We start from the raw sequence: 17,578 nt of genomic DNA on the forward strand, positions 1-17,578 counted from the left end.
GAGACATTTGTCATGTTTAGAGGCTCTAGCACGTCATTTCTCGACCCGCTCTTTCATTTGAGCCCAAAAAAACATTCACATCTTGTCTGACATCGCTGCTACAAACTCGGGTCTACAACTCGGGCCTTTAATTGAAAGCCCGAGTTGAAGACCCGAGTTTGCAGCAAAGATTTCAGACAAGATTTTCAATTGAAAACAGACATTATCTTTAGAGACATTTGTCTAGTTTAGAGGCCCTAGTACGCCATTTCTCGACCCGCTCTTTCATTTGAGCCCAAAAAAACATTCACATCTTGTCTGACATCTCTGCTACAAACTCTGGTCATCAACTCTGGTTTTCAGTTGAAATTGGAATTGTTAATTTACACAATAATAGGAGTGCATTGACGATTTTTTCTTAACTCGCAAAAATCTTCAAACAATTTGCTACCGATTGGTGATAAAATTTTTTGGAAATAATGAAATAGGGGGGATAGCGCCTTTTTTTCAGGGGTGATTTTTCAAAAATTTATTTTAAAAAAAGTACTAACTAGCAAATGTTTTTTATTAGCTCGCAATTTTCTTCAAAACTACTTCAATGAGGAAAAAAATAAAAATTTGGAATATCTATACATGAGGAGCTAATTGATCGGATCTGTAAATTGAAAATCACACGGAAATGTTGCATAATTTTATTCATTGAACAAATAGAATACTTTCTGGAGGGAAGCAGAAAGAAGAGAAGGAGAACGTGGAGAGGCGAGAGTGCGTTCTATAAGGAGGAGAGGGGGAAGAATAGGTTCAAGATAGAATAAACTTGGGAATGTAAGAAGACAGGTGTGTGATGTGTACATGTAGCCCTTGGAGGATTCATTAATAAAAACGTACAAACAGAATTTTCATGGAATTTCAATAAAATTCCTCAGAAAAAGCTACGGTGTTCGGTTTTTCAATTGAAGATTGAGTGTAATCAGTCGTTTACATTAGGAATTTCATGAATATAACGACCACTGGCGTGTGTGGTCACGTTTTCACCGAGAATGACTGGGTGGAGTTGGTAAATATATAATTGAAGGATGGTATTCTAGTGTTCTGATTAATAAAAAAAATTTAAATCATCAAAAATTTGTGCGGGGAGGGAATAATTACGTCACAACTCCTTATATTTCGTAGTTGACGCACTACGCGGCGCTACTTCCGCTCCAGTGTCGAGGATAAATTGAGGTAAATTGAGAATCACACGGAAATGTTGCATAATTTTATTCATTGAACAAATAGAATACTTTTTGGAGGGAAGAAGAAAGAAGAGACGGAGAACGTGGAGAGGCGAGAGTGCGTTCTACAAGAAGGAGAGGGGGAAGAATAGGTTCAAGATAGAGTAGACTTGGGAATGTAAGAAGAAAGGTGTGCGATGTGTACATGTAGCCCTTGGAGGATTCATTAATAAAAACATACAAACAGAATTCTCATGGAATTCCAGTAAAATTCCTCAGAAAAAGCTACGGTGTTCTGTTTTTCACTTGAAGATTGAGTGTAATCAGTCGTTTACATTAGGAATTTCCTGAATATAACGACCACTGGCGTGTGTGGTCACGTTTTCAACGAGGATGTAAAATGTAAATGAAGGATTATATTATGGATGCATAACTCAAGTATTCTATTACTCTATTTCACGTTTTATTTTTTTTCTAAAAATTGTGGAATTGCTTTGACGAATACCTGGGGTCTGTCTCCTCCTCACGCGTGGCGTCGACGTTCGGATCCAACATTTCCATGATGATAACACAAAAATGACTGAAAACTTTGTGGGAAAATGCGCGGAGAGAGGTTAGAGGTGGCGTTTCAACAAAAAATTGAGCGACACTGGGTGACATGCAGGTGGACGTCGATTCGTCGACGCATGTGCGGAGACTGGTTATATGAGTGGTCATATATGTATTGACTTCAGTTTGGATGTGGGACGTATATAGGTGAGTGTTTCACAATCTTATTTTTTATTCACTATTCAGCCGATAATTCATGTTGTATTGGCAACCTTTATTATAGATTTCTATTGAACGTTCTATTGGTTTTTGGTCGATTTTATTGAAAAATTCCGCAGATGATCTGCGGGTTATTTAAAAAAAAAAAATTTCAATGAAAAATATTCTACAAAAAAAACAATAGAAGTAAATTTTTCGAAACTTTAGGTATTTATAAAAAACAAAAAAATTATGGCGAAGAATTCGTGGAGAAAATAATTGAATGAAAAAAAAAATTTTATTGAAAATTTCCTATAGAAAAATTTTTAATAGAAATTCAATAGAAATGAAACAAAATTTTCTCGCGCCTGTTTTATTTTCATCGTCGCGAGCAAGTGAAAAAAATCATAAAGTAGAGCGGAAAGAGAAAGGATACTAAATTCTTATGAGCTAACATTCGAGCCGATTTATGGAACCTTGACAATAATAATAATTATCATAATTATTATGACTTAAGATGAAGTCGGAACCCTGGAGGATCGCCCAGCGATTTTTCTCAAAAATAAAAAAAATCATGTGCAACATCATCTTAACAGTTATGAAGGGCTCTGACAGCTGTGTGTGTACTGTGAGAATTTTTTTTGTTTAATGCTATTCTTGGTTGCAATATTTCTGTACAACCCTTAAATAACTGATGGATTGAAAAGAAGGATAAATGAATGCCCTGAAGACGAACGAACACTTTGCGTGTTCGAAACTTGGCAATTACTCAAGGAATTGTTCATCTTGATTCTTTCCTCTCTCCATATTCCTTCATATTCTTTGAAGATAAAAAAAATTATTATTTTCAATTCAGTAGCGAAGTGGCAAAACGGTATAAGTCAATTTTGACTATTGATCAGTTTTCAATGAATATCTCGAAAACTAAGGGAGATAGCAAAGTTTTTATCACAACCTTTTTTGTAGAGCCGATTGAGAGCTACAACAAATGAAATTACGAAAATTTCGTTATCTCCCTTAGATTCGGAAATATTCCTCAAAAACTAAACTAGGAGATGAGTCATTCTTCTATCACCAAAAACAAAAAAGAAGAATCAGCACTCACGGCCAAGTGCCAGATCGTCTCCTCCTGCGGCCCTCGGGCTCATCGCAATAATCCGCCCCCACGGGAATCCCACTCCAGTCCCGGAATTCCCCGACACTCTTCCTCCTCGGTTTCATGTCCCTCACCATCTCCCACAAATTCACGCACAATTTTCCCGACCCATCGCCACTGAACCTCGATAATCCCGGTAAAAACAATCACCGATTTGTATTCATCGGCTCGTCACCCAGGAAACAATCGTTTTAAAATCATAAGTTTCCGCCGCGAGAGGTCAGATGGCACTGATCGTGACTTCCGAATACATAATGAATTGTTTTACCATCCTCCCTGTGTGTGGAAAAAAAAGGAAAGGATTCAGCCGTCACATTGACTGGAGTAAATGAAAACTCGTCAGCAGAATTTGAATTACAAATTTCAAGAGACACGATTAAATCACTTTTTCATTTCGTCTGCGTGAAAAACTCGAATTTTTACACCGACTTTTTTATACTTCCATCCAGTGAATGATCCATTGATAATTATGAATCTCAGATTGATGAATTTATGGATGAGAATGTTGATCAGGTACGTCAGTGACGACCGCAGCGTTATTACTGAAGTGAACGAAATTTTAAAAGCAGCTGTGGCATGACTCGCATGCGGGGCAACGAGCTCTACGGCAATTCCTCCACATCTATCCCCCTCTACCCGCATTTCCACGAGCACTTGCCTATGGCGGTAATGATTATGATAATGCAGCGATGACACAAAAAAAATGAAAGCGAAATTCCATGCACTATTTATTCGAGATTACGAGCGCTGTAATGTTGTTATTATTTTTTTTTTTCGTGGGGAAGAGGGAGATAATCGCGGTGGGTTGAGGTGACTGATGATGAGGAAATGGGTCACGTAAACATAGGGGGTTTGTGGAGAATTACTTTTTTATGACTTTGGTTCCAAATGGAAGCATTGTAATCGTTCAATTTTCACATTCTTTAACTTTGATTTCAAGTGATGTACACGGAGAGAAATATTCAAGAAAAATTACGGAACATTTCACGTAATCCGCAAGCGAGAATCGTTTTCAGTGAATTTCTATAGGACTATAAGAGAATAAATCTGTAACGTTCAGTAAATTTTCGGGTCTGTCACCGAAAAAATACGAAAAAGTCACGTACTTTTTCTGGAAGTTGTAAAATCTAACAGAAACTTCAAGACTTATTATGCCTCAAACATGAAAATTCTTGGATGTTTAAGAATTTTTACAAAAAGTTCCGGAAAAATTACGGAACGTGTTGTTAAAATCTCCCCCTCACGGTGACTCTTGGTTAGCCCTGAGGCGTCGGACGGATGAGTAATTTTTACGGAACAGATCGTAGAATTTACGTGACGATTGACACTTTTCATTGAATTTTACTTCGCTCCCAGATTACGTTTCGATACGTGATTTTTACGTCTTTTTTCTGGTAATTTTTATTGAGTATTTCTCTCCGTGTAGGATGGTCTGAAACGTAAAACTACGAAGTTTAGCGACCATGTCTGGGTATGAGCTTCACGGAGAGAAATGTTCAATAAAAATTACGTATCTTTTCCGTAATTCCGCAGCGAAATGTGGTTGTAGAAAATTTCACTTAAATTTTCTGAGTCGATTCCGTAATCGGTGAGCGAATTGTGAGTTCCGTAATTTTTACTGAACTTTTCTCTCCGTGTTGTACACCGCCATCTTCCCAGTGGTCAATTTCTAAAAAATTGAGTAATTAAGTGGCTAAAGTAATTCCAAAAATCAGAATTTTGTCAGATTGAAGGTCTTAATGAGGTCTAACTCTGTGCAAAATTTCAGCCCGATCGATCTAACTGTTTTTGAGAAGCGATTCGTTTTTAAATCATTTTCCGCAAATATCTTCAAAACTAGTGGATCGATTCCGAGTTAAAATTTGATTAGTTAGTTGATCAAGTGAAAATTGAAATGAATTGAAAAATGGATCCACATGACAATAATTAATTATTAATAATAACTAATTAATTTTTATTTTTATTGGTCATTATAATATCATAATTGTTATGATAATTATTATTATATTTTCATTTTTTCATCAATAAAATAAAAAGAAAAATTTAGTATTTTTATTTAATAAAATAAAAAGAAAAATTTAGTATTTTTATTTTATCAATGTCGATTCTGAGAAATGACGTCCGGTGTAAGCGCGTGGTGGTGGAAGGCGAATACAGTCACATTTCCCGAATTCACTTACCCAAAAGCCCCTTGAGTGTGACTCTAACGGGAGTCTATTGTATTCGAGACATTGGAATTTTTATTCATGGAGATGGCAGCAAACATCTGAAATTTTTGCTGCTAGTTAGTGTTGTAAAGCTACAAACTTTTGTAATATTTCAGACCACTCTTAAGTCCGCTATCAATGCATTGATGACGAAAAAAATAAGACATCACTCAGTGCTTGTGTAGTTTATTTTTATTTCGATCAATTTTTGTTGTTGAAATTTCTCTATTCAACCTAATTCTTGCATTTCCATTCCTTCAAATGGAATTCCCATTGAATATTAATACATTCACTTCAGTAATGGACGAATTAACGAATGACCTCTCTGTCTACTTGGATTGGGGTTTGTAGAACAAATATTCACGCTAAGTGAATCTTCAAATTCAGTTAATAATGGGGGTAGCGAAGCCATTCAGTTTTCAGGGCATTCAGAGCAAAATCAATAGGGGAATTTCATATACTTTGTTCTTATGAGAGAGTCCAGTACGTGAGAAATTTCGCAATTACATCATTTCGTTCTGTCAATAAAAATTATCAAACAATTGCGCAGGGAGGGGATAATGACGTCTCAACTCCGTACAAGTCTGGTGACAGATGGCGTTGATCTAGCGGAGTTGTGGCGTCATTCAAGGTCATCTGAGCGTTTTGAAATTATAATTTTTTGATTACGAAAAAAAAAAAAACTTGGTTGAGGGTATATCCCTAGAAAATAGGTTTTGTCCTAGGTATTGAAAAAATTTCCAACTAGCTGTACTACACAGTTTAGAAGATAATAAATAATGAAATGCGGGCTTCTAGCACGCGAGGCATAGCCCAAATGGGGGTTATGGGTCAACCCGAACTCGATTTTTCCATCTTAAGAGAAAATCGTTCTTACGAAATTCTTAAAGAACGAATCCATGGTAGATTAATAAATTTCGAACAGTGAATTTTTTGTAAAAATTTTTAATTGCATAGTTTCTCCGATATTCCAGTCTAAAAAATGGAAATTTCGTGAAATCATTTCTTATTTGATTCAAACAATTAACTAACAAATAATTTCTCATTTGATTCGAACAGTTGTTATTGCCTGCATCACCAATATATGAGGCTTGAAAAACTCAATAACTTATGAGAACGCAATAAATTAAGTCAGAATTTTTTCCGGAAATCTATAGGGACTAACTTTTGGGTGGTATTGTCTTGGGATATCGGGTAAACAGGTCAATTTCTGGACGATTTCAACTTGCATTGAATATTCCATAAATAAAATTAAAATTGTACTGATTATTTCACCTTTCAATAATATTCCTCGTGTATAATCATGTGATTCATTATTTTTTCTACTGATCAACATTTAATAAAAAAAATATATCTGGCCCAGTCGTTCCAGAAATTAAGGGTCTCTGCTGCATTCAACTATTTCTTAATTTAATTATTTTTTGCTTTGTTATTTTTACTTCAAATAATTTTTTTCTGCTAATTAAAACATTCTTGAAGGTATGGAAGCCATCATATCGCCATTTAGGTGATTCTTCCATTTTATTTTAACTGTCCAGCCATTAGAAATGTTCAGTAAAAATTACGGAACTCACAGTTCGCTCACCGATTACGGAATCGACTCAGAAAATTTAAGTGACCGTATCGTAATTTTTCTCAGTAGATTCAGGTAAAAGTTACGTGACAATTCCATAAAATTTCCTACAACCACATTTCGCTCCGGAATTACGGAAAAGATACGTAATTTCTATTGAATATTTCTCTCCGTGAAGAATTTGAATTAAATTTGAGAGTAATGTAATTGTCATAATTGAAACCTAATGAGAATTGCATGGGAATGACTCGACTGGCGAAATACGGTATTGAAAAAATAAATACTTCCCTCAAGTAAATTGTCATTTGGCAAAAAAACTTTTTTTTCTCAGTGTACAAAAATTAAGAAAAAATCATGAAATGATTCGCATTGTTAATGTCGGAATGAAAAATAGACAGATTGATAACTGATCTATTCATTCATTCTCAAGGAAAGTGATTGGAAATTAGAGTCCATTGAAATGGAAAACGGCTCCCAACAGCAACTACGATATTGATGTCAACAGCGTGGACTGGAGTGTTTTATTGATTATGGATATGTTCACACGCGATTGTCTTGAAATTGTCTTGTCCATGCTAATATCGATGAGCAGCTAGTTGACCTTGGAAAAATGTCGATGCCGTTGTCATTAAATACGTTTGACCATGCGGTATTCATTACTGCCACGCTGTGTCACAGTTGAACGATGAAAAAGGGTAATATTAACTTCATAAAAATGGCTGTTGAATAAAAATTCGTTGTTTACCATCATTCAAGTGATTGCTGTGGTCCGTTTATAAGCGGGGAATATTAAAAAAAAAATTTATGATGTTTTGTTGAGGAGCGAATGTAATTAATCATCAGATGACAATGCAGTATTAAAATCCGTTCAAGGCTTCAATGAAGTCATCGAGACGTCCAGACAATCGAAAAAAATTCAGGGGGTTTCATTTCCGTCTGATGTCTGCATGAAAGAATTCCTGTCAGCGTTCGGAATCAACAAGTGCCCGAAATTATTTGACCCCTGCGATCCCCATCGGACACTTCTTTCGTCGCAAATTACTCGTCCAAGGTGTTGAAAAATATGAGAATCATTAATCAAGGGAGGGCAATCACGACTACTTCCGGATGACTGCATTCGCGTAGACGAGATAATGGAGAGTAGTGAGAAAAATGGGGATTCATTGTGGAGGTGAAATAGCGAAGAAAACATCAGTCGTGATTTATGATTATTTGAGGCAGACAGGATTTTGAAGGTGTATAAAAAACAGTTTTTTTTACGATTGTCCTCATGTTTTTTATAGACAATGTTTATAATATTCCCCCGCTAGTGAAAGCAATTATAACTAGGCTGTACTAAACACGCATGTGGACTTGGCAGACAAAAGTAGCAGAACTGAATTGTCGATATCGCATACTTTACAGCTCAGTATGAGCTAATTTTATACGCTTTCGAAAAATTTCCTGCTGATGCTATTTTTTAAAAATCGTGTCAATGCTAGCTTTTTCGTATGTTAGCAGAAAAAATTATAAAAAATGAACAGAATTCGATTTTCGACATTAGATCATTTAAAGCTAATTAAGAGTTAATACGTTTCGACAAAATATTCAATATTTTGTTGGTTTTGTTGGCACGTTTCTACAGATATTAAATATTATTAAATAATTTATAAGTAATCAATTTTTCACTATAAAAACCATTGTTTGGAATCGTAACAAATTTATTCATATTCAGAATTTTATCAGAAATCGATTTAATTCTTAAAAAAATGACGTTTCCCAAATTTTAAAGAATTTCAGTTATTTACTTCCTAGCGAACGGGCGCTTTACACCTGTCGCTAGATTGTATTATATTATACGAATTTATTTTATTGTTTTCTTTCCAATTTTTCTTCGCGGTTAGATTAAATTAAATTTATTGGATTCTATTCCCATTGTAGTATACAAATTGTGGGAACAGTTTTTCTCATTTTCAAATGAAGATATTTATGATAAATAATAAGGAGGGTATTGATACTTTTTGTTGGGATGATGATCGATTCGCAAGGAAATAAAAATTTCGATTTTTCAATGTCTCCGGGAAGTTGTAAAATTTATATACTTTTTCAAATAATGAAAAAATACCCATCAATTCAATTTCTATCCTCACATTTTGAGAGAATACATAAAAAAATAGCAAAGAATAAAAATCGGAGATGAAAAATTTCATCGGATTAATTTAATGTAATAAACAACGAATGTTTAAGGAAGTAATAATTTCTAAATATATAAAAATATAATTTTAATGACGCAGAATATTCATGATTTTTGAAAAATTTTCTCACGTTTTTTAATCGACGATTCTGAGGCCAATGAAACACTCGATCGGATATTCATCTGGTCCGTACTAAACTATAAAAGATACTTGGATATCCTCAAGACATTTAGGATTTTTTTTCAGAAAACCATGGGGACTAACTTTCGCGTGGTATTCTCTTGGGATATACCTTAAACAGTCACGGACCAAAAAATATCATAGAAAAACCTAGTGAATTCGATGGCCGGAAGTTCTATTCAATTTCGACTGGAAATTCTATTCTACACTGTTAAAAATTTTTGTCTGAATTTTCCGTGCCAAATTGCGGCATTTTTTTATCGTGCTCCAATTCCACTAAAATGTCAGGAAATCTTGTCATTGAAAATTCAGAATTTCGTAGAAAAATCACACAGAACTATAAATTTCCGTTCCATTTTTCCCTGAAAATTAATAGAAAACCAGAAAATTTTGGTGAATATATTCTTGAATTTCCAGGACAGTCACACTGAATGCGATTTAGGGAAAAAAATCATGAAATTTCATATTTCACTGAAAATTGAATGCAACTTGACACTGAATATTCATATTAGATTGGAAATTTAAATAAATCAAGCAATTCTCATCTTTATGCTCCTTAAAATTCTGGAATTTTATTGAATTTTCACTGAAACCTGCAACTTCATGATTTTGTTCCCCTAAATTGCATTCAGTGTCACTGTCCCGAAAATTGGTGGTCAACTGTCCATGAAATTTCACTTTTTTTCCAACAGTGTATTTATTTTCGGCCGATTCTATTGGAGAATTCCGTACCTTTATCGCGCGTTTTAATAGCGAAATGTCCAATAGAATAGTATTTTTCCAGCCTGTTGCTACGGGGTTTCTTACCCGCGTGGAGTTGGCCAACCACAAGAGTAAAAAAACCCCACGGCAACAGCACGGGACAAGGCTATGTCCTAGTGATTTTCAAGTCCCGACATTGGGAAGTATGAAATACCAATTCCCAGACGAGGGATCGTAAGGAGAAGTACAGACATCTGTTTTACTGAAAAATCAAATGAATTTCACCCCTCTACACAGTTTTATCCATTGATACATTTTCTCCAGAAATCGCTTGACATTAAAATAATATAAATAATAATAAATCAACACGAATAAATGGCGGAGAGACATTCGTCGCGTCACCAGTAACTGTTACATGATAAAACCCATTTTGTACTAAAATATTCAACAGTTGGCGCCACATATATTGGACGCATTACTCCACAAAACCAGTTATCGAGTAACTGGTGTGATACTGGTGCATGGAAATGTTAGCAGAATGTATTCCACCTCAACGGTCATTGCAAAATTCCGAATGACGAAAAATCGTTGAATCCTTGGATCTCATTAGGAATACCAGATCACGAAGGGTATCAACATAACAGTGTTGACACGAGGAGAGGCGTGAGTGCGAGAGGGATAGGTTCAAGATAGAATAGAGTTGAGAATGTGAGAAGGGGAATCGTTAATAAATACACAACAGTGTTGACATCTTCACGACAACAAAATAATCGGAGCATTTTTCATGATGAAACAATAGGCCCCGAATAAGAGACAAAAATAGCCACATGTGTGTACCTTTTTGTCTGGTTTCTCTTGTTCTACTTTATTTGTTGTGGAGGGAGTCAGGAACAATGCAGACTAGGGGGAGAACTATATTGTTTTTTCTTGAAGTTTCACGGATGAAAAAATTTAATTGAAAAACCTAGCCAATTCGCTACACAATTCTATTGGATTTCTGTTGGACTTTTTATTATTTATATTTTTGGCGGATTCCATCGAAATGTTCGATAGAAAATATTCTACAGAAAAAGTGAAGAGAATTCGATTTTTCTATACAACTTATTCTATTGCGATATTTTCTATGGAATTTCCAGGGTTCAAGTTTTTTGTTTGATGTTCTTGACGAGAAGAAGAGAAAAATAGAATGAAAAAAACTTAGAAAATTTGAGCCGAGGAAGTTCTATAGAAAAATCGAATTCTACTGCCTTTTTCTATTGAATATTTACTATTGAAAATTCAATAGATATCCAATAGGATGTTCTAACTAATTCGCTAGGTTTTTCTATTCATTTTTTTCGCGCGTTTTTTTTTACGTATGACAGATTTCTGAGTTCTGGGGGTTTAGATGTATCTAGCCGGAGACATTTGACTTTCTAAGGAAAAAGGAAAGTTTCTCGCGGATATGGAGAATACGTGGAGGAACCAGATGAAACCGTGAATTATGTAGTTGTTTAGCGGATTGCGAGATGTGTACGAAAAAATTTCATAGAAAAAACTAGCCAATTCGTTAGAAATTTTGGGTGGATTTCTCATCAACTTTCTATTAGTAATTGGGGAATTCTTTTGGAAAATTTCCGGGATTATCTGCGCGTTTTTGTTTTCAATGGAAAAGAAAAATAGAGTGGAAAAAAAAGAAAAGAAAAATAGAGTGGAAAAAAATGGGAAAAATCATGTGAAGAAATTTCTATAGAAAATACCTCAATAGAATTTTTTTTTTATAGAAGTCTTATAGAAATTCCATGGAATTTTTTATCGATTTTTTTTCATGTGTGGGGGGATTCTCTTGAATGAAAGCCCTCATTTTAAAATCTTGAAGTAATTACATTCTAAAAACATTTACTGAGCGATGGTGGTGTAATGGTCAGCATAGTTGCCTTCCAAGCAGTTGATCCGAGTTCGATTCTCGGCCATCGCACATTTTTTTAGCAATAAAAATCAAAGCCAATGCCTTCTTTCTTGAAAACCATAAAAATCTCTTTCACTGGTGATAGTTTCAATGAATATCCAATAAAAATGCAAGAAATTCAATATAAACAAAGACCTATTCTAATTCTATTCGCAAAACGAAAAAATTAAATTTATCTTTATCACGAAAAAAAAATTATAAATCCCTATTTCATGCAATTATGTTCGAAATTAATGAACGAAGCAGCAATTATTTAAGAATTTGTTTTTTGTTTCATGATTATTACTGTTATATGTAGAGATAACGAAATTGCGAATAATTTCAGTTGATCAAATACGCATGAGAGCTAACACATTTCTAAGCGCACTGCTGGTGTAGTGGTATCATGCAAGATTCCCATTCTTGCGACCCGGGTTCGATTCCCGGGCAGTGCACATTTTTTTTTTTTTCAAATGAAAAAAAAAATCAACACGAAAATTTTCCACAGCCAATACAAAAATACCCTTTCAAGTAATCAGCGTAAAATTTCGAAATAATCACCCATATGACCGTCACAACTTTCATTTCCAAACGTACGAGTAATATTTCACAATGTGTACCTGCTGGTAGTATTGATAAGTACTGATCTAGACAGCTGAGCTGTTCTAAAGAGAAATCTGTTCAGGAACTGCATCACTAGACTGATATCCAACGCGTAACGTGCCTCATCCGACTGATTATCAAAATAATTCACAAGAGAAAAAATATATATTTCGCTGCTCACACAGATCGCGAACTCATAGATAACCCGTACTCGGTCTCAGTAATTGAAAAAAAACATTTTTTCAAAGTCATGTGAATATTAATTCTATCCAGAGCCGCGGGTGAGCCATAGATCCCTCCGAACAATCACATCTTCAAAAATATAGTTGCCCCGTGAACGAATGATTTTAACAGAAGCACTCCTTCGAATGCTTCCAATCGCACTGGAGAAAAAATTTCAACTCGGAATGTTCAAGAGGCATCCACCCTGTCTGCAATCTCCAACAAGCGAGATAAGCATTGTCAAGTTTTCTTCGAACGCGATTCATGGTTCGCCGAGAGGGTCATTCGATGGGGAATTCTATTGGATTTCTATTGAATATTCTACTAATTTTTAGAAGATTCTATTGAAGAATTCCGCAGCTTTACTGCACGTTTCTTTCTACAAAATGTCCTATAGAAATTGTTTTTGTACGAAAAAACAATACAATTTCATCTTTCTATAAAACTTTTTCTGTTGGGATTTCCATTTTCTATAGAAAAAATTACAGAGTATTACTACAGATAAAACAACACACTCTAGAATTTTCTCTAGATTTCTCTGATGTTTTAATTTTCTATATAAAAATACATAGCGCTCCAGGCATCTACAGAAAATTGAAACAACGCATACAAAATTCTATAGAAATTCTTTTAGTTTGTAGAAGAATTCCATATAAATTTTCTATAAAAATAATAGAACAGAATTCGCCGAGAGGTTCATCCGATGGGCATATTCTATTGGATTTCTACTGAATATTTTATTAGTTTTTGGAGGATTCTATTGAAGGATTCCGCAGTTTTACTACGCTTTTTTTTTAAGAATATTCAGTAGAAATTGGTTTATATGAAAGAACAGCAGAATTTCATGTTTCTATAGAACTTTTCCTGTTGACATTCACATTTTTTATAGGAATTCCTCTACATAAATTTTCTATAGAAAAAATATAGCTTTCTATAGAGAAAAACATTCTATAGAATTGACTAGAGATTCCTAGATGCCGTTTTAATTTTCTATAGGAAAATGTATAGCGTTTCATGCATCTATAGAAAATTAAAACACCGGATATAAAATTCTATAGAAATTCTTTTGTTTTGATAGAAGAATTCCATTGAAATTTCCTGTAAAAATAATAGAATCGATTTTCGATATCAAATTTGATTTTCTCAATGGAAAATTTTCCATTGACCATTTCTATTGGAAACAAATGCGCAGATGAGCTGCGACTTTTTCAATAGAATAAAAAACCTAAAAATTAATAAAAAGTGTAATGGAAATTCTGTAGAATTCTCAAGTGAATTCTGACGGTTTTCCTATTAAATAAAATAAAAAAACAAAATTAATAAATATTCAATCTCACTTAATTCCATGATTCACGGATCGTCTCCCAATAGCATTTCGTAAATAAGCCGAACGTTTCGCATGTCACCCACAATTGAAATGTCAATTGCATCGATTGCTAATTGTCTCGTACCTTTATTTATAGCGGATTGTGTCAAAATATTACAAACGGAGTTATTAATACCTCTCACACTCGAAATAAACCGCATTAAGTTAAAGAAAAGTCCAGAACAACGTGGCGGATCGAAATAACACGCACGAAAAAAGATGGACAATTCGATTGAATTTTTATTGCCTAGCGAATTCACTAGGTTTTTCTATTAAGGACAACCAAGCATCTTTTACAGTTCAGTGCGACCACACTTTAGATTCAACCATTTTCAATCATCAAATTTGTCAATTAAATTGTATGAAACAAATTTGACAAAAATCATGAATATTCAGCGTCATTCAAATTACATTTTGCAGAATTATTGTTTTACAGATTCGTTGTTTATAAATAAGTAATTGAAATTGTTTAAACTTTCGGAAACCTAATTTTTTTAGGCATGAAATCGATATTTAGTAAAATTCTGGGTATAAATAAATTTTTTATGATTCCCAACAAGTTATTTTTATAGTGGAAAATTGATTGTTTATAAATTATTCATAGAAAATGCTCGCAATTTTTAAATTTCATCAGTCTTCCTCCAAAACTAAATTTTCTCATTTTCTTTAAGATTTTTAAAATGTTTTTCAACGATTCAATACCGAAATTCAAATTGGGACCTGCAAAGTTTAAATAATAAAATCATTGTAAAATGTCCGAAAACTTGGGGTCAAATGGGGCTCAAATGAAAGCTCTGATGGTTGACTACAAAAGTAGAGAAGCATTTCACTGGAGAAAAAAAAATCCAGTGCTTGGATGTCCTCGAATTTTTATCGTGCGTGAATTGTCGTCCTTGTTCGAAAAATCTCACGAAATATGAATTCTGATTGCTTACCATGTGGAAAGATCCTCCATGGAATGGAAACCACTGCTGCCAGATGGCGATAACGACATAACTGAATTCACTAATTCGGTTTTGGGTGCTGTGGATACACCGCGACTGGTCACCCAGCGAAATTTCGCGTTGGTTCTACCCCTAAACGTCTCGGTGATGAGCCCAGAAGGCACGACTCTTGCGATATATTACGTACGCAATGTAAGTCTTACGAACATTTGTATTGGACAGGGGGGAAAAGTATGTCACCAGGCGTGTCCCCGCGAACAGAAAGTCAGGAATAATTTATTAAACGGAGACGGAGCACATCGACCATCAATTTTATACATTTTTTTATATTGTTGGGGGGAGAATTTTTGTCGTGCTTTCTGGAGATACAAAACTATAGATCAATTTGTTAACACAAATGCGGTAAACAGACAGTAATTGGAGGCAATTACATAGGTACAGCAGTCTGTTATCGACTGAGCATGCAAATTGTGGTAAAAACATTGACGAGTAAGACGAGTAAGAGCGAGGAGGAATTGAAACCTAGAGAATTCTATAGAAAATTCTATTGGATTTCTATTGAACATTTCAGTAGTTTTCGGACAATTCTCTTTTTACAGAAAATGTCCAATTGATAGATATTCTATAGAACAAATCAGTAGAATTTCAACGGTCTATAGAAGTTTTTCAATTGCGACATTTTCTATAGCAATCTCGCAACATGAATTTTCGATGCTTTTTCCAATCTATTTTTCTTTCCTTTTCGTTGAAAAAATTAAACAGAAAAACTTGGGAAATTTGAGGGGAGGAATTTCGACTGATTTTTTTCTATAGAAATTGCCATTTTTTATTAACCCTTTGCTTCGTCTCACGGTATCCCACTTTTCGCCGTTTTATAGTGATGTGCGTGCGCTAGCGTGATTCTATTATGTCACACCGAAACGATTCGAGACTTACGCGAAGCAATGGGTTAAAAGGAGGCCATAGATTTAGAATATAGAAATCTATAGATTTGTAATCTAGATTTTTTTCTATAGAATTTCCTGTTGTCTATTTTTAAAAAATCTGTAGAAATTGTTCTATTTCTTCTATAGAATTCTTCGAAATGAGCCAAATTTGTTTCTACTCTATTTTTTCAATTTCTTTCTTTAAAAAGAATAAACAAGAAAACTTTAATAAAATGAGCCAAAGAATTTCCGTGCGAATGTGCTAGGTTTTTCTATAAAATATTTTCGTACGTCTTCTTTCCCCCATATGTAAAAAAAAGTTGATTGTATTTTTTTTCTATTTTTGTTCGCTTATAACGTCATGCATTTTTTTGACGATTCTGAGGAACTTCAATAAATGAATTATTACTTTGTTTATAATATAAATACAACAATATTATGCGCTCTGTCGGTCTAGCAGAGCGCTTATTATCCCTCCTCGCTGTCAGACATGCTTCATACGCCATCTACGTGCAAACGAGCAAAATTCAAACAGCTTGTTTTACACTATTGTTTTACCTTCGGCGCTCGACCGGTCCAAGTCTCAACTCCGATCGGCTTTAGACAGAAAAAATAATTATTGTTAGTAATTGTTTCATGATGGAAGGGTGAGAGTTTTTAATTTTTGGGGCTTAGATTGTTTGATTTCTCGGAAAATGTTGAACTAATTTTTTGCAGGTGAAATATTCTCGGGACGAATATCAAAACTCTGATTTCACGTATGAAAAAATTTAATAGAAAAACCTAGCTAATTCGCTGGACTATTCTGTTGGATTTCTATTGAACTTTCTATTAGTTTTAGGTCGATTCGATTGAAATGTTCAGTAGAAAATATTCTATAGAACTTGATAGAATTAGATTTTTCTATAGAACTTATTCTAGTGAGATATTTTCTATAGAATGTTCTCGGCTGAAATTTTTCAAATTTTTTGTTTAAATTTATTGGTGAAAAAAAGAAAAATAGAATGAAAAACCTTGGAACATTTGAACCGAGGAAATTCTATAGGAAATAGCTCAATATAATGAGTTATATAGAAAAATTCGCAATCTATTGACCTTTCTATAGAATTTAACAAAAACTACTAAAAAATACAATAGAAATCCCATAGAATTGTTCAGCGAAAAATTGTCTATAGAAAAAATCAATAGAATTAAAATTTGCTATACAACTTATTCTATTGATATATTTTCTATAAAATTTTCTCGGCCCAAATTTTCCCACTTTTTTTGTTTGATTTTCTCGATGAAAATAAAATAAAAATAGGATGAACAAAAAATTAGAAAATTTGGGCCAAGGAAATTCCATAGAAAATATCTCAATATAGTAAGTTCTCTAGAAAAGATTAATTCTACTAGCTTTGTCTACAGAATATTTCTATTGAACAATTTAATATAATCGGTCAAAAAATAACAGAAAATTCAATAGAAATCCAATAGAATTGTCTAGCAAATTCCCTAGGTTTTTCTGTTCAATTTTTTTGTGTAATAATTGTCTAGATAATAACGTGTCTATATTGATTACGTCAAGATCCGAAAGAAGCTAAAATAATCAGCGAAGTGTCGCACGCTTGATGATATAATCAGAGTGCTTACTCATTTCTCCAATTTCTCATTATTAT

The 17,578-nt window shown here is 34.0% G+C and overlaps 1 protein-coding gene and 2 non-coding genes across 11 annotated transcripts in view; 2 read left to right on the plus strand and 1 right to left on the minus strand.

Moving 5' to 3' along the window:
* LOC107037093 (NAD kinase) overlaps positions 1 to 17,578 on the minus strand; it is a 50,064-nt gene that overhangs the window by 26,785 nt on the left and 5,701 nt on the right. For 3 of the 9 annotated variants that reach the window (XM_015255438.2, XM_015255437.2, XM_015255439.2), the window contains one exon: positions 16,479 to 16,517. The exons of 1 other annotated variant lie outside the window; for it this stretch is intronic. In XM_015255438.2, the coding sequence (XP_015110924.1) occupies positions 16,479 to 16,517 (39 nt within the window). Of the gene's footprint in view, positions 1 to 1,698; positions 1,825 to 3,045; positions 3,196 to 12,479; positions 12,557 to 14,985; positions 15,123 to 16,478; positions 16,518 to 17,578 lie in introns of those variants that run through there. 5 more of the 9 variants (XM_029126034.1, XM_015255444.2, XM_015255448.2 and 2 more) reach the window with 4 other exon arrangements.
* Trnag-ucc lies at positions 11,818 to 11,889 on the plus strand. Its single transcript has one exon. It is a non-coding gene; the product is annotated as a tRNA-Gly (tRNA).
* Trnag-ccc lies at positions 12,244 to 12,314 on the plus strand. The gene has a single exon. It is a non-coding gene; the product is annotated as a tRNA-Gly (tRNA).

This window comes from Diachasma alloeum, unplaced genomic scaffold, assembly GCF_001412515.2.
Source record: "Diachasma alloeum isolate Michigan unplaced genomic scaffold, Dall2.0 Dall_scaffold_00213, whole genome shotgun sequence".
In the NCBI taxonomy this organism is placed as follows: Eukaryota; Metazoa; Arthropoda; class Insecta; order Hymenoptera; family Braconidae; genus Diachasma; species Diachasma alloeum.